Source organism: Fistularia commersonii, chromosome 33, assembly GCF_037954325.1.
Source record: "Fistularia commersonii isolate RoL2024-O1a breed Wild chromosome 33, RoL_Fcom_v1.0, whole genome shotgun sequence".
Taxonomy (NCBI): Eukaryota; Metazoa; Chordata; class Actinopteri; order Syngnathiformes; family Fistulariidae; genus Fistularia; species Fistularia commersonii.
In genome coordinates, this window is record NC_141316.1 from 2,112,312 (window position 1) to 2,130,740 (window position 18,429).

At 42.6% G+C, this 18,429-nt stretch overlaps 1 protein-coding gene across 2 annotated transcripts; it reads right to left on the reverse strand.

Annotated features, from left to right (window-relative positions):
• Window positions 1-58: 58 nt before the first annotated feature.
• foxk2a (forkhead box K2a) lies at window positions 59-12,017 on the reverse strand. 2 transcript variants are annotated; one of them, XM_086140813.1, is made up of 9 exons: window positions 11,528-12,017; window positions 10,136-10,330; window positions 9,422-9,563; window positions 8,210-8,356; window positions 6,948-7,141; window positions 6,662-6,864; window positions 6,117-6,374; window positions 5,837-6,034; window positions 59-1,522 (listed from the first exon to the last, which is right to left on the reverse strand). In XM_086140813.1, exons 1-9 carry the CDS (start codon window positions 11,821-11,823, stop codon window positions 1,314-1,316), a joined length of 1,842 nt encoding a protein of 613 aa, XP_085996939.1. In that variant the 5' UTR covers window positions 11,824-12,017; the 3' UTR covers window positions 59-1,313. The 2 variants fall into 2 exon arrangements, with proteins under 2 accessions (XP_085996939.1, XP_085996936.1); XM_086140810.1 differs by having other exon boundaries at window positions 478-1,525; window positions 11,528-12,000.
• Between the last annotated feature and the right edge of the window lie 6,412 nt (window positions 12,018-18,429).

Sequence of the window (18,429 nt, forward strand, 5' to 3'; positions counted from 1 at the left end):
CCTTTCTCTGTACACGGATGCTGTTTTTCCCCCAACTCAATGAAACACAAACTGGGAGTGTTTTAAATAAATTTATATATATATATTTATATATATATATAAAAAAAAGCGTTTAGCCACTGAAGCAGAACAAACACCTATCATTTTTTTTTCTTCCTGGTGTAACATAGAATACAATCTGGTGAGACGTATTTAGTCGCCTGAACAGAATAAAATAAATCGAGCAAACGGACCGTCAACTTCAACACAAAGAGAACAAACACAGCCAGTGATGACAGGGGTTGCGGGGCGGGACAGGAAGGGGCTGGAGGGGTGATTTAAATTCGAACTAAAACAGGGTTAAGTGCAGCACTGGTCAGAATCATATAGCATAGATTCAGTCTACATTTTCTTCAGTTCCATATTCAGATTATCTGCTCAAGTACATTGTCTCTAGATCCGTAACATGCAGGCAGGATGAAGCACGTGATCAAATACGCATGGGAATATAACGCTTAAGTTCCTTTTTTTTGTTTATTTTTTTTTTTCTTAAATCTTACTGATAAAATATGAAAAACTCTGCAGATGTCAAGTGGTGAAAATTTTTAGTGGCATGAATGAGCAGGACATCCGCGCCGTGGATAGTGTTTTCTTTAAAAAAGGAAAGAGAAGACTACATTCGTTTCACTGAACAAAGTCCACATACAAAAAAAAACAAGAAACAAACAAAAACAAATAAAATAAAAAAACAAACAAAAAAAAAAGGTGATTAACCTAAGTATTGGGCGATGGTTTCAATGTTCATCGGGACCCCACTTATAGCTTGAATTATTACTAGGTCTGGATCTGTTCCTCTGGAAATGGAGCAACAATCAAAAGAGATCCGCAGACACACTTTGAACGACGGAATACTGCATATCTACTCACGACTGAGAAGGGTGGGGTGGCGGGGGCTGGAGACATGGAGGCTAGCTGCCCGAGAGGATGGGAATGTCCACATGTTCACATACACACGCACACACATGACCTTCGGCAGCACGCACACCCCCCGGTGACACACTGTGATGCTAGCAGGACGCCTGTGCGTCCTGGCCGCGGCCGTGTGCTTCTTCTCTGACTTTTTTTTTTTTTTTTCAGTTTGGTCTTTAGTTTTTGCATCACGTTCTCCGAGGAGGAAGAAGAAGAAGAGGGAGGCTGTGAACATTCTTTAATCCGCAAGTCTTCTCTGTTTGGCACCGTGGAGTAGATGACAGGGGAGGGGTCCGAGTGTGGAAGGTGTGAGGCTCAATGCGACGGGGGTGGGTGGGGGAGGCAGGGCGTGTACAGATGCAGGGCTACTTGTCGCCCACCTGTTCACTGGCCCCTCCCTCCCCGGCTCTGTCCGTGGCGGTGATAGCAGCGGATCCGTTGCCCTCTGCCTCCTCCGATGTTTTCAGCCTCTTGGATTCGGGGGGCTCCTGCACGTCCCCGTTCTGCCTCTTGGTGGGGAGCGAGGCGGACACGGAGGCGTGCGTCGCCAGGAGGTGGAGGGGGTTTGCAACGGCTACTTTGGAGAAAAAAAGAAAAAAAAAAAAAACAGAAAGAAAATGTTGAGAAAGAATATGCTAGCTCAGTGTGAGAAAAGTGTCCTTTTTTCCACAAAATGTCAAATCTTCCTGATTGAGAGATAATTTTGTGCAATGACTGATATTCAATTATTTTCTTGCAATATACTGAATGCCAAGTTCTTTCTTGTTGATTTTCAAGTTTAAAAATAGATAGTAAATGACCCAGAAAATGTTCAAAAACAATATCATGTTTTTTTTTCAATTTTAAACCAGACAATACTAAACATGTGCTATCACAATTGTATAACACAAATAAGGGGCGGCACGGTGGCGCAGTGGTTTGGCCTCACAGCACGCAGGACTCGGTTTCGATTCCGACAAGGGGACGTTTCTGTGTGGAGTTTGCATGTTCTCCCCTCGTCTGCGTGGCTTTCCTGCCACAGTCCAAAAAACATGGAGCGGGTTAATCGGAAAAAAAATGGGAAAATTGCCCCAAATGAGTGAGTGAGCGATTGGTTGTCTGTCTTTGTATGCGGCCCTGCGATTGACTGGCGATCCGTCCAGGGTTTACCCCGCCTCTCGTCCGATGACAGCTGGGATAGACTCATAGACTCATGAACCCTGAGTTCAGGATAAGCGGCAGAAGATGGATGGATGGATAACACAAATAGGTACTTTGACAGCCACATAGGGTGATTATGAATTTTTTAATGAATGGTTGGGGTGCTATAAAGTCCTGGGACATTAAATCGAAGGCTAAAAGTTTGAAGAGTGATCGATCCTCAGCAGATTTGTGAAATAAACTAATGTGTTAATTCAATGCCCTTTTTCCTGATGTGGAAAAAAATAAACAAACAAAAAAAATCCACACCCATTCTGTCAGTTTTAGAAACATTTAGAGTTAAGGACCAAGAAAACGTTGGTGCTCCTTAAAGTCTGGGGTCTGTAGTGTGCCCTCTAGAGGTGTCTTCCAATAGCACATGCAGCACACAGGTAGGTAAATTATATTTGCGTCAACCAAAGACTGATACGTCTGGACCCCCGGGCCATTTCTTGATGTCAGGCTTAGCCAAGGTTTAAATTCCCCCCCTCCTGGAAAGCAAGGTGTCTTGATATTAAAAAGATTCACACCACTTCTGGATGCAATCACAGCTACTTATCTCAGAACAGTTGGAAACACACAAAAAAAATGTACGCTACGCACCTATGAAAAATCACGGTATTCCAAAAGCAGATAAAACTTCAGCTAACCAAACCACACCAAGCTCTATATCCATAAAAACATGCTGTCTGCTGCTGTAAACTCACTGTTTTTGCCCTATGCATTTTCTGTATAGTTTTGACTGTAACTTCAGTTAGCCCATGTGCATTAGTGTCAATGGGATACCAAAACAGCTCTTGAAAGTTGTACTTTTGACTGACACCTTCCATGACCCAATGGACAACTGTTTATTCTGCCTGCAATGACACAAAGACATTAGAGGCTGATGCATGAAGAGGCACCAGCTCCTACTCTTATATTTAGGGCTTGGACCAATTGCAGCAAATTTTAAACAGCAACTGCTGCATCAAATAGCCAGTGAAATTCAAAAGACAAAAAATTTCTGGTTGGTAAGTGAATTTTCTTCTTACTGCAACTAAACACACATGCAACAACTTCAGAACCGAAGCAACAGATAGCTTGGAGGAGTTCGATATCTATGGTTGCAGAGTTTTGTTTCCTCCTCTTCCTCTCTTATTCAGCCATTGTCTTCTGCTTATCCTGCACTCTTGGTGGTGGGGATGCTGGCACTTATGTCAGCTGTCACTGGGTAAGAGACAGGGTTTACCCTGGGCCAGTTGTCAGTCTAACACACGGCCACATAAAACAGCATAGAACCATACACTCCCTCTTTCACACATTTGGGGAATTTGGGGACTCCAATTAACCATAGCCATGATTTTGGAGGAAACTGGAGAACCAAGATCCTTCTTGCTGCGAGTTGGAAGAGCGAACTACTGCACCACTGTGCTGCCATTTCTGTTTCCTACGAAGGAAAAAATACATTGCGAGAAGTTCACGGAGCGACGGTATGTTTACGTCTGATATTGACGACTCCGACGAAGTGCATTCAGAGATGGACATTGACGTCTGGAGGTACAGGCACTATTTGAAGAGCACGTTGTTCTTAATAAGGCCTCTCAAGGAAGATTTAGACAAGGACTGGGTCCCGGCTATTGCTTTCCGAGAAAGCAAATGGCCCAGCGTGCAGAGCACATATTCCGAAGAGGAGCTCCATCCCCCAGTTCCTGGGAAAGGAACCTCTCCCTTAAGAGGAACGTGAAGTGGAGGTCATGGGTGCAGCACCAGAGGTAGGGAAACCAGGGTTTTAGCAATCAATGAAGAGTACTGGAATGATACTGGGGTCCAAGATATAAAGAGATATAGTAGATATAGTCAGAATCATCTCTCTCATTTCCATCAATGACAGTACAGTTGCACCAAAGCCAGCCTTGGCCTGAAGATGTACATGAAGAGCCTGCTTGTACGCTGGGGCTACTTGCTATATATTCTTGCCGATTCATCTAACGGTCACACTTGGGACTTTTTTATTTACAAAGAAAGATCACATGAACAGAGCTGGAAAGGGACTAAGCGATGAGTCGAAACAACTACCTAATCTCAAACAACTAACTGGGCACTGGATATTATCTGTTTGTGGACAATTTTTACACCAGTGCCATGTCTCTGTCGAGACAGAAGGCCACCCACCACAGGGAGCGCGGATCAGTCCAAGGATTCACAAAGGGAGTGTTTCCTCGCCACTGTTGCTAAGCGCTTGCTCATGGGGAAATGTTGGGCTTCTGTAAATCATTTTACAGAGTGTGGTCCAGACCTGCTCTGCATGGAAAAGTGTGTTGGGATTTGATACCATATAAATAAAATCTGACTTGACTTTTCCGTGGACTTTTTCAGCAAAAGATCTGGACATGCGGGACCAAACCGAGCAGATTGGCCTCTCCAAAATGACTCCAGATCGTCATGAGGGAACGTCAGATGGCGAGCGACACCGTCCTATTTGTCCAGTCGAGAGCCACGAGGGATGATTTTCAGTGTTGCACTCTGCACACAGCCCACGGACAGAACAGTCCAGTACAGGGGCAGTGGATGCTGAAGGACATCCCTTGTATGCCAGCAGGAAAGGAGCACAACTGGTATGTAACTATTCTATGCCTTTAGAAACCTAACAATTTGTGTGCTGGACATATTTTGATACGGTTTGTCTGATATTCTGGAATAATATTGTCTAATTTGAAACAGCACTTGGTAAGCCTTCCAAAGCCATGGTCCTTTTTTGTGTTTTCCAGTCGACAACTCCAAACTACTGTCATTTTGAAGGCAATTGCTTTATAAAAAAAAAAAAAAAAAAATTAGACGGACATGAAATCCTTCTTCAGCGTATTCAAACACCGACTGGTCAGTGCTGGTACCACTTCATGCTTATATTCCAAGTGTCTCCAAGGAGGGCCTCAAATTTACTTTTGGCATGTTTTGTTGTAGTACAAATTGAAGGAACTTGCTATGCTCTCTGTTCTCACAAATGACAGATGTAGGTGAGGCTCATTTATAGGCATGCGATTACATCAATGTCATTGAACAAAGGGTCCTGCATTTCAAACGGGAGTAAAAAAGAAATAAACAAGAAAAGCAAAACGCATCCTTTTCACCATGATAGCCGTGACACGCAGAGCTGACTGATGCAAAGTATCTAATGGCTGCTTCAGCGCGGTGTTCTAACTTGTCGACATTTACGTGTCAACCATTAGCATTGCGACCTGTATCAGCAGAGTAGTGGACGCTCTGCTTCATTTTAAATATGTTGTGAGTCACTTCTTGATGGAAGTGCGCAAAGAGTGTTCGGTGGATCGAACACTGTCACTGGAAATAAAAAAAAACGCACTGCTGATGCTCATACAGAATAAGACACTGAGTCATCAGTGCTGTATAGGTGGCAGAAGCAGGTCGGAAATGCGGTGAGCAGATGATTTTCAGTGGAAAATCAGTAAAGAAGGGACTGAAAAAGAAAACTGGGGGTAAAATGAACTAACTAGAAAGTCCACATTACTGCTGAAAAATCCCAGGGGGATTTGACACTGCGCTGATAATGGAACAAATTTTAGAGCACCCCGTGAGTGGTCGATGTCGGGTTTAAAAAAATTCTAACTCAGGCCTGTTTCAACAGGCAGTGAAAAATATGTTTCCATTTTAATATTACATATTTCTCATGTCTGAGCTCAAACAGAAGCTTAAGAGTGAATGAGTGAGTCACCTGTACTGGCAGTGGAGCTGATTGGGACCAAGTGTGTCCCGTTCTGTGTGATGGCCTTGATGGGGAGTTGGTGCTGGCCGAGGGGGGTCTGCTGCATGATGGTCACTGTGGTCAGGGGGGCGGCCTGCGAGCTCTGGATGATGCGACTGACTCCACCTATAGACGAGGCCGTGATCGACGGAACCGCCTCCACTTTTACTGCGCACACACACACAAACATAATCCGGTAAAATACAGCAAGCATGCTCGACGTCTGCGAGGGCCAAGTCTGGGGTCTCACCTTTCACCTCTGGGTGGTCCCCTCCTCCGTTCTCCTGAGGTTCTTGGTTCACTGTAGGAGCCGGCTGTCCGCCGACAGTTGCCATCGTGACGGCCGGGATCTGGTGGACCACGTGCACGGTCTGCATGACGGGGGCGGGGCTGACCGTTGTCGTTACGATGGCTGGCGTTGCCATGGCGTAAGTCACAGGCTTCATGGTCGTCTGAGGCAGCTGACGTTGCACGGCGATCAGTACCGGCTGGTTGCTGAGCGGGGAGCCTGAGAGAGGACGGGGGTCTGAGGTCAACTAACCAAGTATGGGCAAGTCTGAGGCGAGGCCTTTACGGGCACCTAATAGACTTGGTGGATAAAAGAAAAACATGTGCCATAATGAAAGATGATTTATATAAAAAGTGTTACAAATTAAATTCGGTTACAGGAAAAGCTGATTGATATCTGAAGAAACACGCTCCTGAATAAAGTGGACATTGCATCACAAATGTAACATACCTAACCATTTGAAATGCTTTCAATATTCACTACGCTTAGAGCGGCAGGGGTTTTACCAGGGGAGTTCTGTGCAAAGCGAGCTTCCTGGATGACCGCGAGTTTGGGCTGGACGGTGGCAGCAGGAGTAGGGGCCGGTGGTGGGGTGGGCTCTGGCTCCATGGGGACCGGGGAACCTTCTCTGGACAGGCTGTCTGGGGTCTGGACCCCACTGGAGTGGGCAGACAGAACCCCTGTGTGGTTTGGTGAGGCTGGAGCACTCCTGGGAAGAGAGGATGTGGCAATTCACACGGAGGAAGATCCCCGCTCTTGTCTGGAAGAAAGCAGAAAAGGGCTGGGACATACCTGGAGGAGAGCGGTCCTACAGGGGTCCTAAAGCAAGGCACACCCCGGGGCCTTCGTTTCCTGAAGGCTTGTTCTATCAGCTTGCCCTCGGAGGCCGGGTCGATCCTCCAGAATGAGCCCTTTCCCGGCTCCTCCTGGGAGCGAGCCACTTTGATGAAGTACCGGTTCAGAGACAGATTGTGGCGGATTGAGTTCTACACGGAGACATGAGGACATGTTAGACACAGGAGTCTTGCTTCATGAAAACAAAGCAAATATTTTTCTTTGCCCCAAAAATTCCGATCGGGTGTGTTTCAAACAACTTAGATCACCATAGATCAACGACTCACATCTAGAGCTGGACTGTGCTATATTCTGTACAAAGTTGTCTCACTTCGAAGAAACATACACCTATACTCTGAACATCTTGAGACCACGATACATAATTTTACTGTCTACAGTACATCCAGACATGGATCTCTGTCATGAAACTCTAGGTTTTCAACAATTATTTTTATTTAACATTCTGCTGGTTTGTCAACCGCTGATTTCCCCTCTGGAAATTTTTGCAGCTTTTTTTCCCCCTCCAGAGAAATCTAAGGAGTGTAACTGGCAATTAGTCACCGTTAAAATTCAGAAAATGAGCATCTGAAAGGCAGCAGGAAATGATCTAATAAAGATTTGCGGGAAGGCTATCAAAAAATCGACAACAAAAGAGAGAAAATAAGAAAGCCTTTAAAAAGAAACTGACTTGGACTTCATATTAAATTTGTGGAAAACTTCACTTTCTGAGTATTGAGCTGATTTCCATAGAATCTTTTAGTTGTAGTTACAGAACATACAACAACATAAACAGGTGAAATGACAAAAAAAATCCCTTTATCAGAGTACTGACATAAAATACTTAATTTATGTCCTTTCATCAGATCAGTGATGTTGGTGGTTTCTTTTGTTTGCCACATCCTTAAATCCTGCTTGGTATAACAACCCGGCATCAAACTCGCACAGCTTGTGTTTTGAGCAGCAGCTCCGGTTACACTTCACTCCACTGGATCCATTGATTTGTAATTCCAGCCCTGCGTGGTGCACATTTTAAACACGCCTCTTACATTTTTGACCACATAACTAATGAGCCCTGGGCCCGGCATGTAGTGAGTAAGACATGCCTCTTGACACATCCTGCAGAGAGGGTAAGAATGCCGGCAAATGGCGCATTTCCTTGAATAACTTTGGTGAAGAAGCTGCCACTGATTCAATCAGAGCAGTGTAACCAAGTCACTGACCTGCCAGCCTTTGTCAGCGGTTCTGTAGTAGGGGTAGTTCTTGGTGATGTGGGTGTAGATTCCATTCAGGGTTAGCTGTTTGTCGGGGGCCATTGTGATCGCTTGGACTATTAGCTGTGCGTAGGAATATGGGGGTTTCGAGTCATCCTGTGGACACAAAGAGACATGATAACTTCAGGGGCGCAACGATATCCTGGTGCATCAAGATGTACTGTCCACATGGATTCTGAACCAGTGGACGTGCAAGGGTCGACCTGAACGACAGAATACTCCCATGCAGAAATATGATTGTGTATAATCTTTTCATATGATAAACAACTTCCAACTCCTTTCTCTTCTCTGTATGCTGATGCTATTTTATATCAACCCCATCACAATGGTCCCCAACATCTGACTATATCAGATGATCAGACACCGCCTATTGATGGTCTTAAGGCATTTGACGAGGTTGTAGTGTCTAGGACGCAGAGAGAGAGAGCTGGCGCTAACAAACACGCGCCACTTACGTTTTCATCATAGACACGCCTAGTTTGAGGCCATGCTTTTCTCCTCCGCATTGGGGAAGATGGAGACAAAATCATATATGTATATACCGTACCAATGTGTTTGGGACATTTACCATCACACACAGATGCTCCAGTACAACAGGGTTCCTCTGCGGCATTAATGTACAAGATTAATGTAGGCCCTACAGGAATCCAAGCCAGCTAACATTCTTTGGCCAAACTATAGTGGAATGACAGTGTGTTGAGCCAGACTTCCCTTTGTTGCATAAAGCAAACAGAGGATAGACGTTTGGATAAAACAGACTAAGAAGGAATAAATCAGTGACTTTCTTGCTGTTTCATTGCTCTTGCATTGTTTCTGCATTGATAATCTTTTATTGATTGTACTTTTAATTTTATTCATTGTGTTGGCACTAGCACACCCATATATGAATGTGTTCAAAGATGCTTGTGCTATGCATGAGACATTTCCTCAGTAATTTGCCTTACACAACAGCATTAGCATGAAACACAAAAAAGCAGACTCACCCAGAAAAGTTCACACAGGGTCTGTATTCCAAAGTCTACTCTGTTAAGTGTTGGGCAATTTTTAGACTTCAATGAGTAACAAGGATGTTCAGAAAATTCAAGGCAGCAGGAGAAAGTGTGCAAAGCCTGCAGCGCACTAACTCCGCAGATTCACTGTGATGCAGACATACACACTCACCTTTGGGCTGTCTTCCCCTGAGGCCTCCTTGTCATTTTCCGACTGCGAGTTATCCCCTATAAGGTCAGAGGTCAGAACACGACCTGTCCTGTAGCTGGAGAGTCCCGCCCCCCGTGGACTTGACGGGCAGGAGTTTGCTGCACTGAGGTTGATTTAAAAAAAAAAAAAAAAACAACAACCCACATATTAATGTTTGTCAGAACAGTATGACAGTATCCGTCACATCCAGACAAAGATACCGCAACATGTAACAGAGATGGACAATATTGAGAGATGTCATATTATATTCGGTAATGTGAAAAACGGCTCATCTTAAAAGTCACGTCAGACAGACATGATAACAAACTGATTTTGTCTCTGGATGATGAGCATTTTAATTCCACTTTGATTTAAATACCCCATAAGGCATCTAAAAAAATTAATCCAACACAGCAGCAGCACTGATCTGGTGGTTACAGCTGTTATTTCCCCAATTAGATATTACATTTCCCTTTTTCTCTCTGGTGTTGTTCTGTTTTAAACACTTCTTAATTTCCTCCCCACTTCCAGCCAATTTCTCGGAATTTCTCCGAATTTTTTTTAACCATTTTGAGCCCCACTCCCTCAGCCCGACATTTTCATGACAATGAGTAACATCGTCCGAGACGGACATAGCAGGGAAAAACAGTTAAAAAAAAGATAATGTTTTAAATCACTGACTAAGGCCTCCCTCACCTGATGGTGCCGGTGGGTGAAGGCAGGGGGCTCATGAGATGGGCAATGTTGTCGGGAATGTTGATGGTAAGCGGGGAAATCTGAGGCTGGACGGGCTTCACCGGCGACTCCGGCACGTTCCTTGTCTCCTTCTTGTCACTGGAAAGGGCTGTGAAGGTGATCTTTATACTGGTGCTGGGGAAGCGAAAGCAACACCTGCAGAGGAGGTGATGGGGGGGTGACTTTGACGCTCACGCCTAAACTTTTATCAGTGATCATAAACAAATCAAATCCCAAATATATTACGTAGAAACTAGGGTTTATTACAAAGTGGATCAGCCACTTGCCCGGCTACATGCAGCTTGGCATGGTTAAAAATGGAGGTCCACCATGACTATTATGTAACGGTGTCTAATATATACTTAATGGGATATTTTTGGACCGCTGTGCTGGCACTTAATACTGAATTAGTACTTTGCCCATGTGGTAATGTGAGTGTGTGTATTCTACCGCAACATGTGTGAGGTTGGGAGTTTGCACAGTCTAGTGACAGTTTCGTGATACTGCAACACAATTGAGGGGCAAACAAGCTGAATCGTGTAAGTTTATACTGACGGGAAACATGAGGGAATGTTGACTCCCCGCCAGCAATGAGAAACAACACCGTCCCAAGAGACTAGACAACCATTGAGTCACTGTTACACGTGTAGATAACCGAGCGTATTTCGAATATTGGGTGAGACTTAATCACATATTCAATGAAAATATCGAGCGGCGAGTCTATTCATCCATGTAACCAAGTCGTTAGCTTGTCCGTGCGGCGGCTATCGTGAGAGACGCAACAGCAGAACTCCAACACCACGAACACACGATGGAAGTCCATTGAAATCACGCCATTTTCGAGATTTTCAGTTGGCTACTGAGACATTCTTACATTGTAAAAACGGATACCAGGCGACGTGTAAATCCTTACGACAGGCACTTCAATTCCGCTAATATCCAGCGCATCAATTCTGTACAAAAATGAGCCATTAACCCATGTTTTGTGTTCACGGAAAATGCTAACAATAGCCACCAAAATAGGGGTACATTATGTATCCTTCGTGATCTTAATGCGAGGAGGAATTCAGGCATTTCAGGCACCGAATCGTCCGGGTAGTGCAAACGACCCCAAAAAGGCCACAAATCACATTCTTTGGGTGTTTGTGTTTGTCTAGGAGCGGCGGCGTGATAACACCAGCGTATCTGGCATGGAGTTTGGCGTGACGTTATCGCCATACAAACCGACTGCACGTATCTCGCCGCCGCTTGACACAACACGTGCAACGACCGCTGCGGGACAACAAAACAACAACAGCACAAGACAACCCAATCTGTTCATTTTCTCTGTACGCCTCAATTCAACAATCTTACATTCGTGGAAGCTGTAGAGGTGGAGCTCCTCTTCTCTGGAACACCCCATCAACAAACACCCCGTTTTTCCCAAGGCATCGGAGGTAGAATTCCCCCGTCCCCGTGCCATCTTCTCCCGCGGTGAATATCTCGAGGTGTCGCCGAGAGATGAAGCTGGAGTGTCCCATGCTCACGTCCACCGAGCCCTGCGATGAGTTCCGGCCGATGGTTACCGACCTTTTCTTCATCAGGTACTCGAATTCTCGGCCCTCCAGCCGGGCTACCGCCGACCCCGACATCCCGCTTACCACCGCCATCTTCTGAGGTTGCTAGTGGAGTTGTATTTGGGCGCTAATGTGCTCTCGGTTGCGGGGAAAGAGAGAGCGTATATTGGGTTTAATTTTGTGAGAAAGGGGGGATCCAATTTTACACCGTGGAGAATTTGGGTAGGAACGTGCCAGACCGGGGTTACAGCGGCTCCGACCCACCGCCGCGAAGAAGGGGAAAAAAAGAAGCGGATCAGCCAATCAAAAGCGGCCAAACCGGCGGAAGTCAAATGACTGACACATCGAGGAACCAATAGAATTCCACAAGAGGAAGGCAGTTATGTCGTGTTTACCAATGACAACAATAATAAAAATAGATGTAGAAATATGAGGTTGGTTGCACCGCAGGCTGACACGCAGAAGGCGGAGAGTGGGAAGACACGGTAATGGCGGTGGAGCGGATTTGATGTGGATCCCTACGCCTAAGGCCTCAAAAACTAATATATTATTATTGTTCTTGTTGTAGTAATAATATGAATATTGTCAGTAAGTATTCTATCCTTTTGGCGTCTTCCTTAAAATGCGACATATTGATATTATCATAACTGTTATTGTAGGTCACCTAGGGTCGTTTCAGGTATAGAAGACAAAAGAAGTGGCAAAACGAATATTAACACCTGCTACGGCATGCTAACTTTCATTCACTGACCCCGGTTTGTCATTTTATCTCAATATCATCTATCTTCTCACACATTTTCGGTCAATCAAGACGATGCACATTTGTTGCCCCTTATACTCGTTGGCGGTTGATGTAGAATCAATGGACGGGATTACGCCCGGGTTTTTTTTTAATTTAATTTTTATCTTCCTTTCAGGACCGAGAGTTTTGGCGTTCAGCTCCGGTTCCACCGGACGATTCTTCCGGAGTTTCCGTGCAGCGGCTTCGTTTACAAACCGGAGACCCAGCGGCCACCGCTTGACAGCGTGTGTGCGTGCGTGCGTGCGCGCCGGCGCGTGAGTCAGCGAGCGAGCCCGACGCCCGGTCGCACGTGTGCGCTCTGGATGACGTCATCACAGCTGGCTGAGGTGTGTTCCTGCTGTCTGAAGGTTCGAGTCCCATGGACAATTTGTATTCCAGACAAAATATAACCAAACACCAAACCATACAACCAAGATTACCCCCACTATCACTCCAGGGAATCTTAATTCTGTATAGAAAATGCAGCAACTCCTTTATTAGGAAATGTTTCACAGAAAACTTATTCCCTGGACGTCAAAACAAAAATAATATTTTAAATACATTTGATTAGGAATCGATTGCCACACTGCAAACTATGTATCTGAACTATCCATACCCCTCAAGGCAAAAGTGACCCACTTCAAAATTAGGAATGATATCTACCCATCTAAGGAATTATTGAGGGTACGCTTTAGTATTGAAGATATTATTTGTACATTTTGTGAAAACAATATTGAAACCACAGACCATATATTTTTCTCAGGCAAAAAAGTACAGGGCTTTTGGGCTAAAACTCAAAAATGGGTTAAAGACAAATTTCCATCGTCACCAGTTTCCTTCTCAAGAGATGATATGACATTTGGTTTACTTTTAAGCAAAAAGAGATGAACAATGTGTCAATGTTATTTTAGGCCTGACCAAGCTCTTCATTCACAAAAACAGAATGCAAAAATGGTCCCCCAATTTTAAGTTCATTTCAAATGATTTTGATGACATATAAAAAATCCTTAAAATTATGGAAAAATCGAAAAAAAAAAAAAAAAAAAAACCAAAGCAGTTTGATGTCTGAGATTCCTTGTGAACCACCAAGTAAAATAGATATTATATTCCCCTTGCAAGTTTTTTTTTTAATTTTTATTTTTTGAATATTTATTTATTTCCTTTTATTTTCTTTTTCTTCTGGCATTAAACATTTTTCATAAACTTTTAACACTGTTAACCTGTACAGTTAAGGGATTACATACAGAACGAATGTGCTTTTGTCCTTTGCTTCTTCATCCCTGGTTGTTTCATTGACATTCGATTCTACCTTGCCATGTTTATTTGTACATATATATATCTGCTTATACTGTTTATGTTCAATAAAAAAAAAGGTTTGAGTCCCATGGACACTTTTCATATCTTATGCGTATCATCCGCGTTTACAAAATGCAAATAAGTTAAAATTAGAAACACGTAAATCACATTCAATTATGTATAAACTAAAAAAACATAATAATTTTAGAGCAACTGACATATAATGTCCCTTTTCCATAAGTACCACTCCTAAAAACAATTAAGTAGAACATCCAACTTCTATAGTACTGATTTGTAAGATAAACTTTATTGATCCCCACAGGAGAAATTCTTTTGTCACAGCAGCGTGACAGTTCAAAGTGTCATTAAATATGAATATATGTATAAATAGAGAGACAAGTAGAAGGCAATTAGAAAATAGCATCCACAAATAAATAGGTAGCAGAGAGAACAAAAACAGCAAGGATCAGAATGGACAACAGAAAAGACAGAGAATAGAATAAATAAAAATAGGCAGGACGTGTGTCAGGACATGTATGTTCGCTGTGAGACAGTGGTGAGGTGTGCTGTAGGGGTAACAGAGAAGTTCATGGTGGAGGTGGGACGTCATCAGGGATCAGCTCTGAGCCCCCTCATGTTTGCAGTGGTGATGGACAGGCTGATGGATGAGGTTAGACAGGAATCTCCATGGACCATGATGTTTGCGGATGACATTGTGATCTGTCGTGAGAGCAGACAACAGGTAGAGGAAAATCTCAAGACGTGGAGAAGTGGATCTGGAAAGGAGAGGAATGAAGGTAAGTTGCAGCAAGACAGAATATATGTGTGTGAATGAGAGGAACTCGGGTGGAACGGCGAGGCTACAGGGAGTGGAGATCAAGATGTTGGAGTATTTCGGGTACTTGGGGTCAACAGTCCAGAGCAATGGGGAGAACGGAAAAGAGGTGAAGAGACGGGTTCAAGCAGGTTGGAATGGGTTTAGAAAAGTGTCATGGGTACTATGAGATAGAAGACTACCAGCCAGAATGAAAGGAAAGGTGTGCAAAACAGTGGTGAGACCAGCGATGCTGTATGGACTACAAACAGTGACAATGACGAAAATACAGGCGGCAGAGCTAGGACGTAATGAGAGAGGATATGAAGGTAGTTGGTGTGAGAGAGGAGGATGCAGAGAATAGGATAAGATGGATATGGTTGATTCGCTCTGGCGACCCCTGAAGGGAAAAGCCGAAAGGAGAAGAAGAAGGATGGGAATTGGCTGAGACCAACAAGGATAAAAAAGACAACAGAGATAGGACATGACATGTGAATTGGTGAGGTAGTGAATGAGTGAGGAAGTATATTTGAGGTATATATTTCCCAATCATAATTTCTCCCTCATAAATGTTGCTAGATTATTAGCAAAATGCTTGATGTACATATAATATAATATAATATAATATAATATAATATAATATAATATAATATAATATAATATAATATTATTGTAGATCCCATTTAGATCATAATGGTAGTATAATAGCAATTATACTTTTTTATGTGTGTTTTTACATTTGACACTTCTTTACAGTTAAGCGTTAACACTTCTGTGCGTTTATGCATTCATTTTTTTATTCAGTTCCAATTTTAGGAATTTTATTAGTATTTAGTCCTACTTAGATTGAGGTTTCTGGCTAAAGAAATGATGTGAGTTCTCTATTGCTACTGCAGTTTGGAAGGATGTCAAGCTGGTTTTCAAGTCAGATCACCATAGAAAAGTGTAGAAATGTATAATGAATGAATAATAGTGAAACACCATTTTATCTTAGAAAAAAATAAATATTGATCTAATACACGCTGGCGTTCAAGGTTCATGGCTCATGGGTCGATACTCCGTGTAGCTTTACATCTCTTTTAGTAGACCCTCGCTTTGGTAAGGGCTGGTAAACCGGTGGCCCTCGACTGTTCCAACAAAGCCCGGGACCGCATTGCCTCTGTCTCCCAGTAGCCAAAATAATGACGGCATCTCACAGGGATATAAACATACGTGCGTGCCGACCTTTGACCCGTGCACAATAAACACACTCTGGACCAGATAAATACTTTGCTGGCACACATCCTAGTTCTGTCAGGCGCGGTGGCGCTGTGATTAGCGCGCTCGGCCCTCACGGCACTAAGGACCCTAGTTTGAGTCCAACCAGGGGACCTTTCTGTGTCGAGTTTGCATGTTTTCCCCGTGTCTGCGTGAGTTTCCTGCGAGTTGTCCAGAACATGCAGGTGAATTGGAAAAAATGGGGAAAATTGCCCTGAATGACTGAATGTTGTCTGTATTTGTATGTGGCCCTGCAATTGAGTGCAAGATAAGCGACAGAAGATGGATGGATGGATGGATATGCCAATTCTTCCCTTCTAGAACAGGTAAATGAACATATTTTCTGGACCAAGGATATGCTGCCATCTACTGGTGATTAATGATTATGCAGGGACAACCTTCTCCCCCCCCCCAAGCTGTTTCCCTATAAATCACAAGATGATGTGTTGAATAGTAACCGAATCAAATGAAGATTTAGAGGACGAAACACTGCACAGACATTGTAGCTGTTTCATTTAAGACTAAGTATTTATAGCTGGCTTTTCCCCATACAATCTTTTACTTGTAGTTATAGAACATACCATAACATGAACAGTTGAAATGACAGAAAAATCCCTTTATCAACTTAAACTGAATGATCATTTTTTGTAAATGTACAAGAAATACTGAGTGAAAATGTTTGTTTTTTCTAGATTATGAATTAATGCAATTTATCACTGATCAAATCATTTACCCATGAAATCAGTTGTGGAATGTTTCTTGTATTTAAAACTAATTTACATAAGAGCCATGACATTATGTTTTAAAGTGGTTATATTTATTGTAATTATGAGTATTATTATTTCTATTATTCATCCACTTTTGAAAAATCCTTCAATTATTTAAAACAATCATGCTAATTCTCTGTCATCACGTCCCATATAGTCACACAAATCTTCAAAAGCACAGAAAGAAACAGAGAAGTATCTGACAGTCAGCATTAATAACTGGAATATTAGCAAGAAATTAAGAAGAAAAAAATTGCAGCTTAAAAAAATAAAAAGAATTATACTTCCATAAATGCAGTAGTAGTCCAACCTGGTTCTAATTCCAACAATGGGTTTTTCTGTGTGGAGTTTGCAAGTTCACCGTGTGTCTGCATTGGTTTCCTCTGGGTTCTCAGTTTTCTTTCCACAGTCCAAAAACACTGGCTCGGTTCATTGGTGACCCTGATTTGCCTAGATGTGTGTGGGAGAGAGTGAATGGTTGAATGTTGGTTTATGTGGCCCTGTGAGGGACCGGTGAGCAGTCCTGTTTGTCGCCCAATGGCAGCTGGGATAGGCTTTAGCTCGCCTGTAACCCAGTACAGGATAAAAGCTATAGATCATGATTGAACAATATATTTGTAACAATTAAAGCAATGTGTTAAGACAGTATCTGTGACCCTGTGCCTTAATTAAAGCTGATGAAAACCTTTAAAAGCAGATTTGGAAGTATGCTGAATGAGTGGTTTACAGCATTATTTCATTAAAAATGGAGTGCATGAGAAACCCGGGCTCTCAGCCCAACGGGCACTGGGCCCGCCGTCCCTGTCAGAAAACACAGCGCATGATTTTGAATGCGGAGCAAATAAGGTTTGGGGCTTTGTGTGTCTGTGGAAAAAGGTTCACATAACTGGGTGATACCAGATCCGTCAACAAACAAGAGCAGCCATGGGAGGTTTGATGGCCATGCCTGGATGATCACCACCGAGTGACACTTCCATCTCACAGATGCAAAATTTGACTTTAAAAGTAATCTAACTTTACAACAACAAGAAGTTATTTCTACCCATTTTTTTTTTCAAAACCTATTTTCTTGCAAATTTCCATTCTTTTTTTTTTTTTGTTCCTGATCGTTGTCATTTAATTGATTCATCTAGTTTTCACTCTATGTCAAACGTCTGAAATTTTTTTTGATGATTTTGATTTTTTTAAAAATCTATTCTGTAAATTATCCAGGTAATAAACTCTTGACTTTAAGGCAAATGTTGGGAGTTCTCTTCTTTCCACTCTTTCTATTTTTCTGCATTTCTTTTCCTTTTTGGTGGAATTTGACAATAATATTATTATTATTGTTTATAACCTTTTGACCATTAATTAATTAATACATGAAAAGTCATTTTTTATATTCATTTAGAGGGTACTTTGTTATTTTTCTTTGATATTTTGCTGATCCTTGGTAATTTCTGTGCGTTCTGGGACATTTATTCCTTTTTTTTTTTTTTTTTTTGTATTTTTGGTGATTTTCTTTACAGTTTGGGGTTTATTACGCCTTCCTTAAAAACATGACAATTATGTATCTTTGCCGGTTTTCTGGTATTTTTCCTCACATAATATCACGACTGTAAATATAAAATTTATAAAATATATCAATGTGTGCAAGTATGTTTTTTTGAGGGGTATCTTTTTGGTCTCATGAATTCTTCGGAATATTAGCTGAATACTTGTTTGCGTCTTATTCAAAAGGGTTCAGTGTAAGAACTAGAATGACATGATAGGATATGATTGAACACATTTAAAGCAGCAGTTGC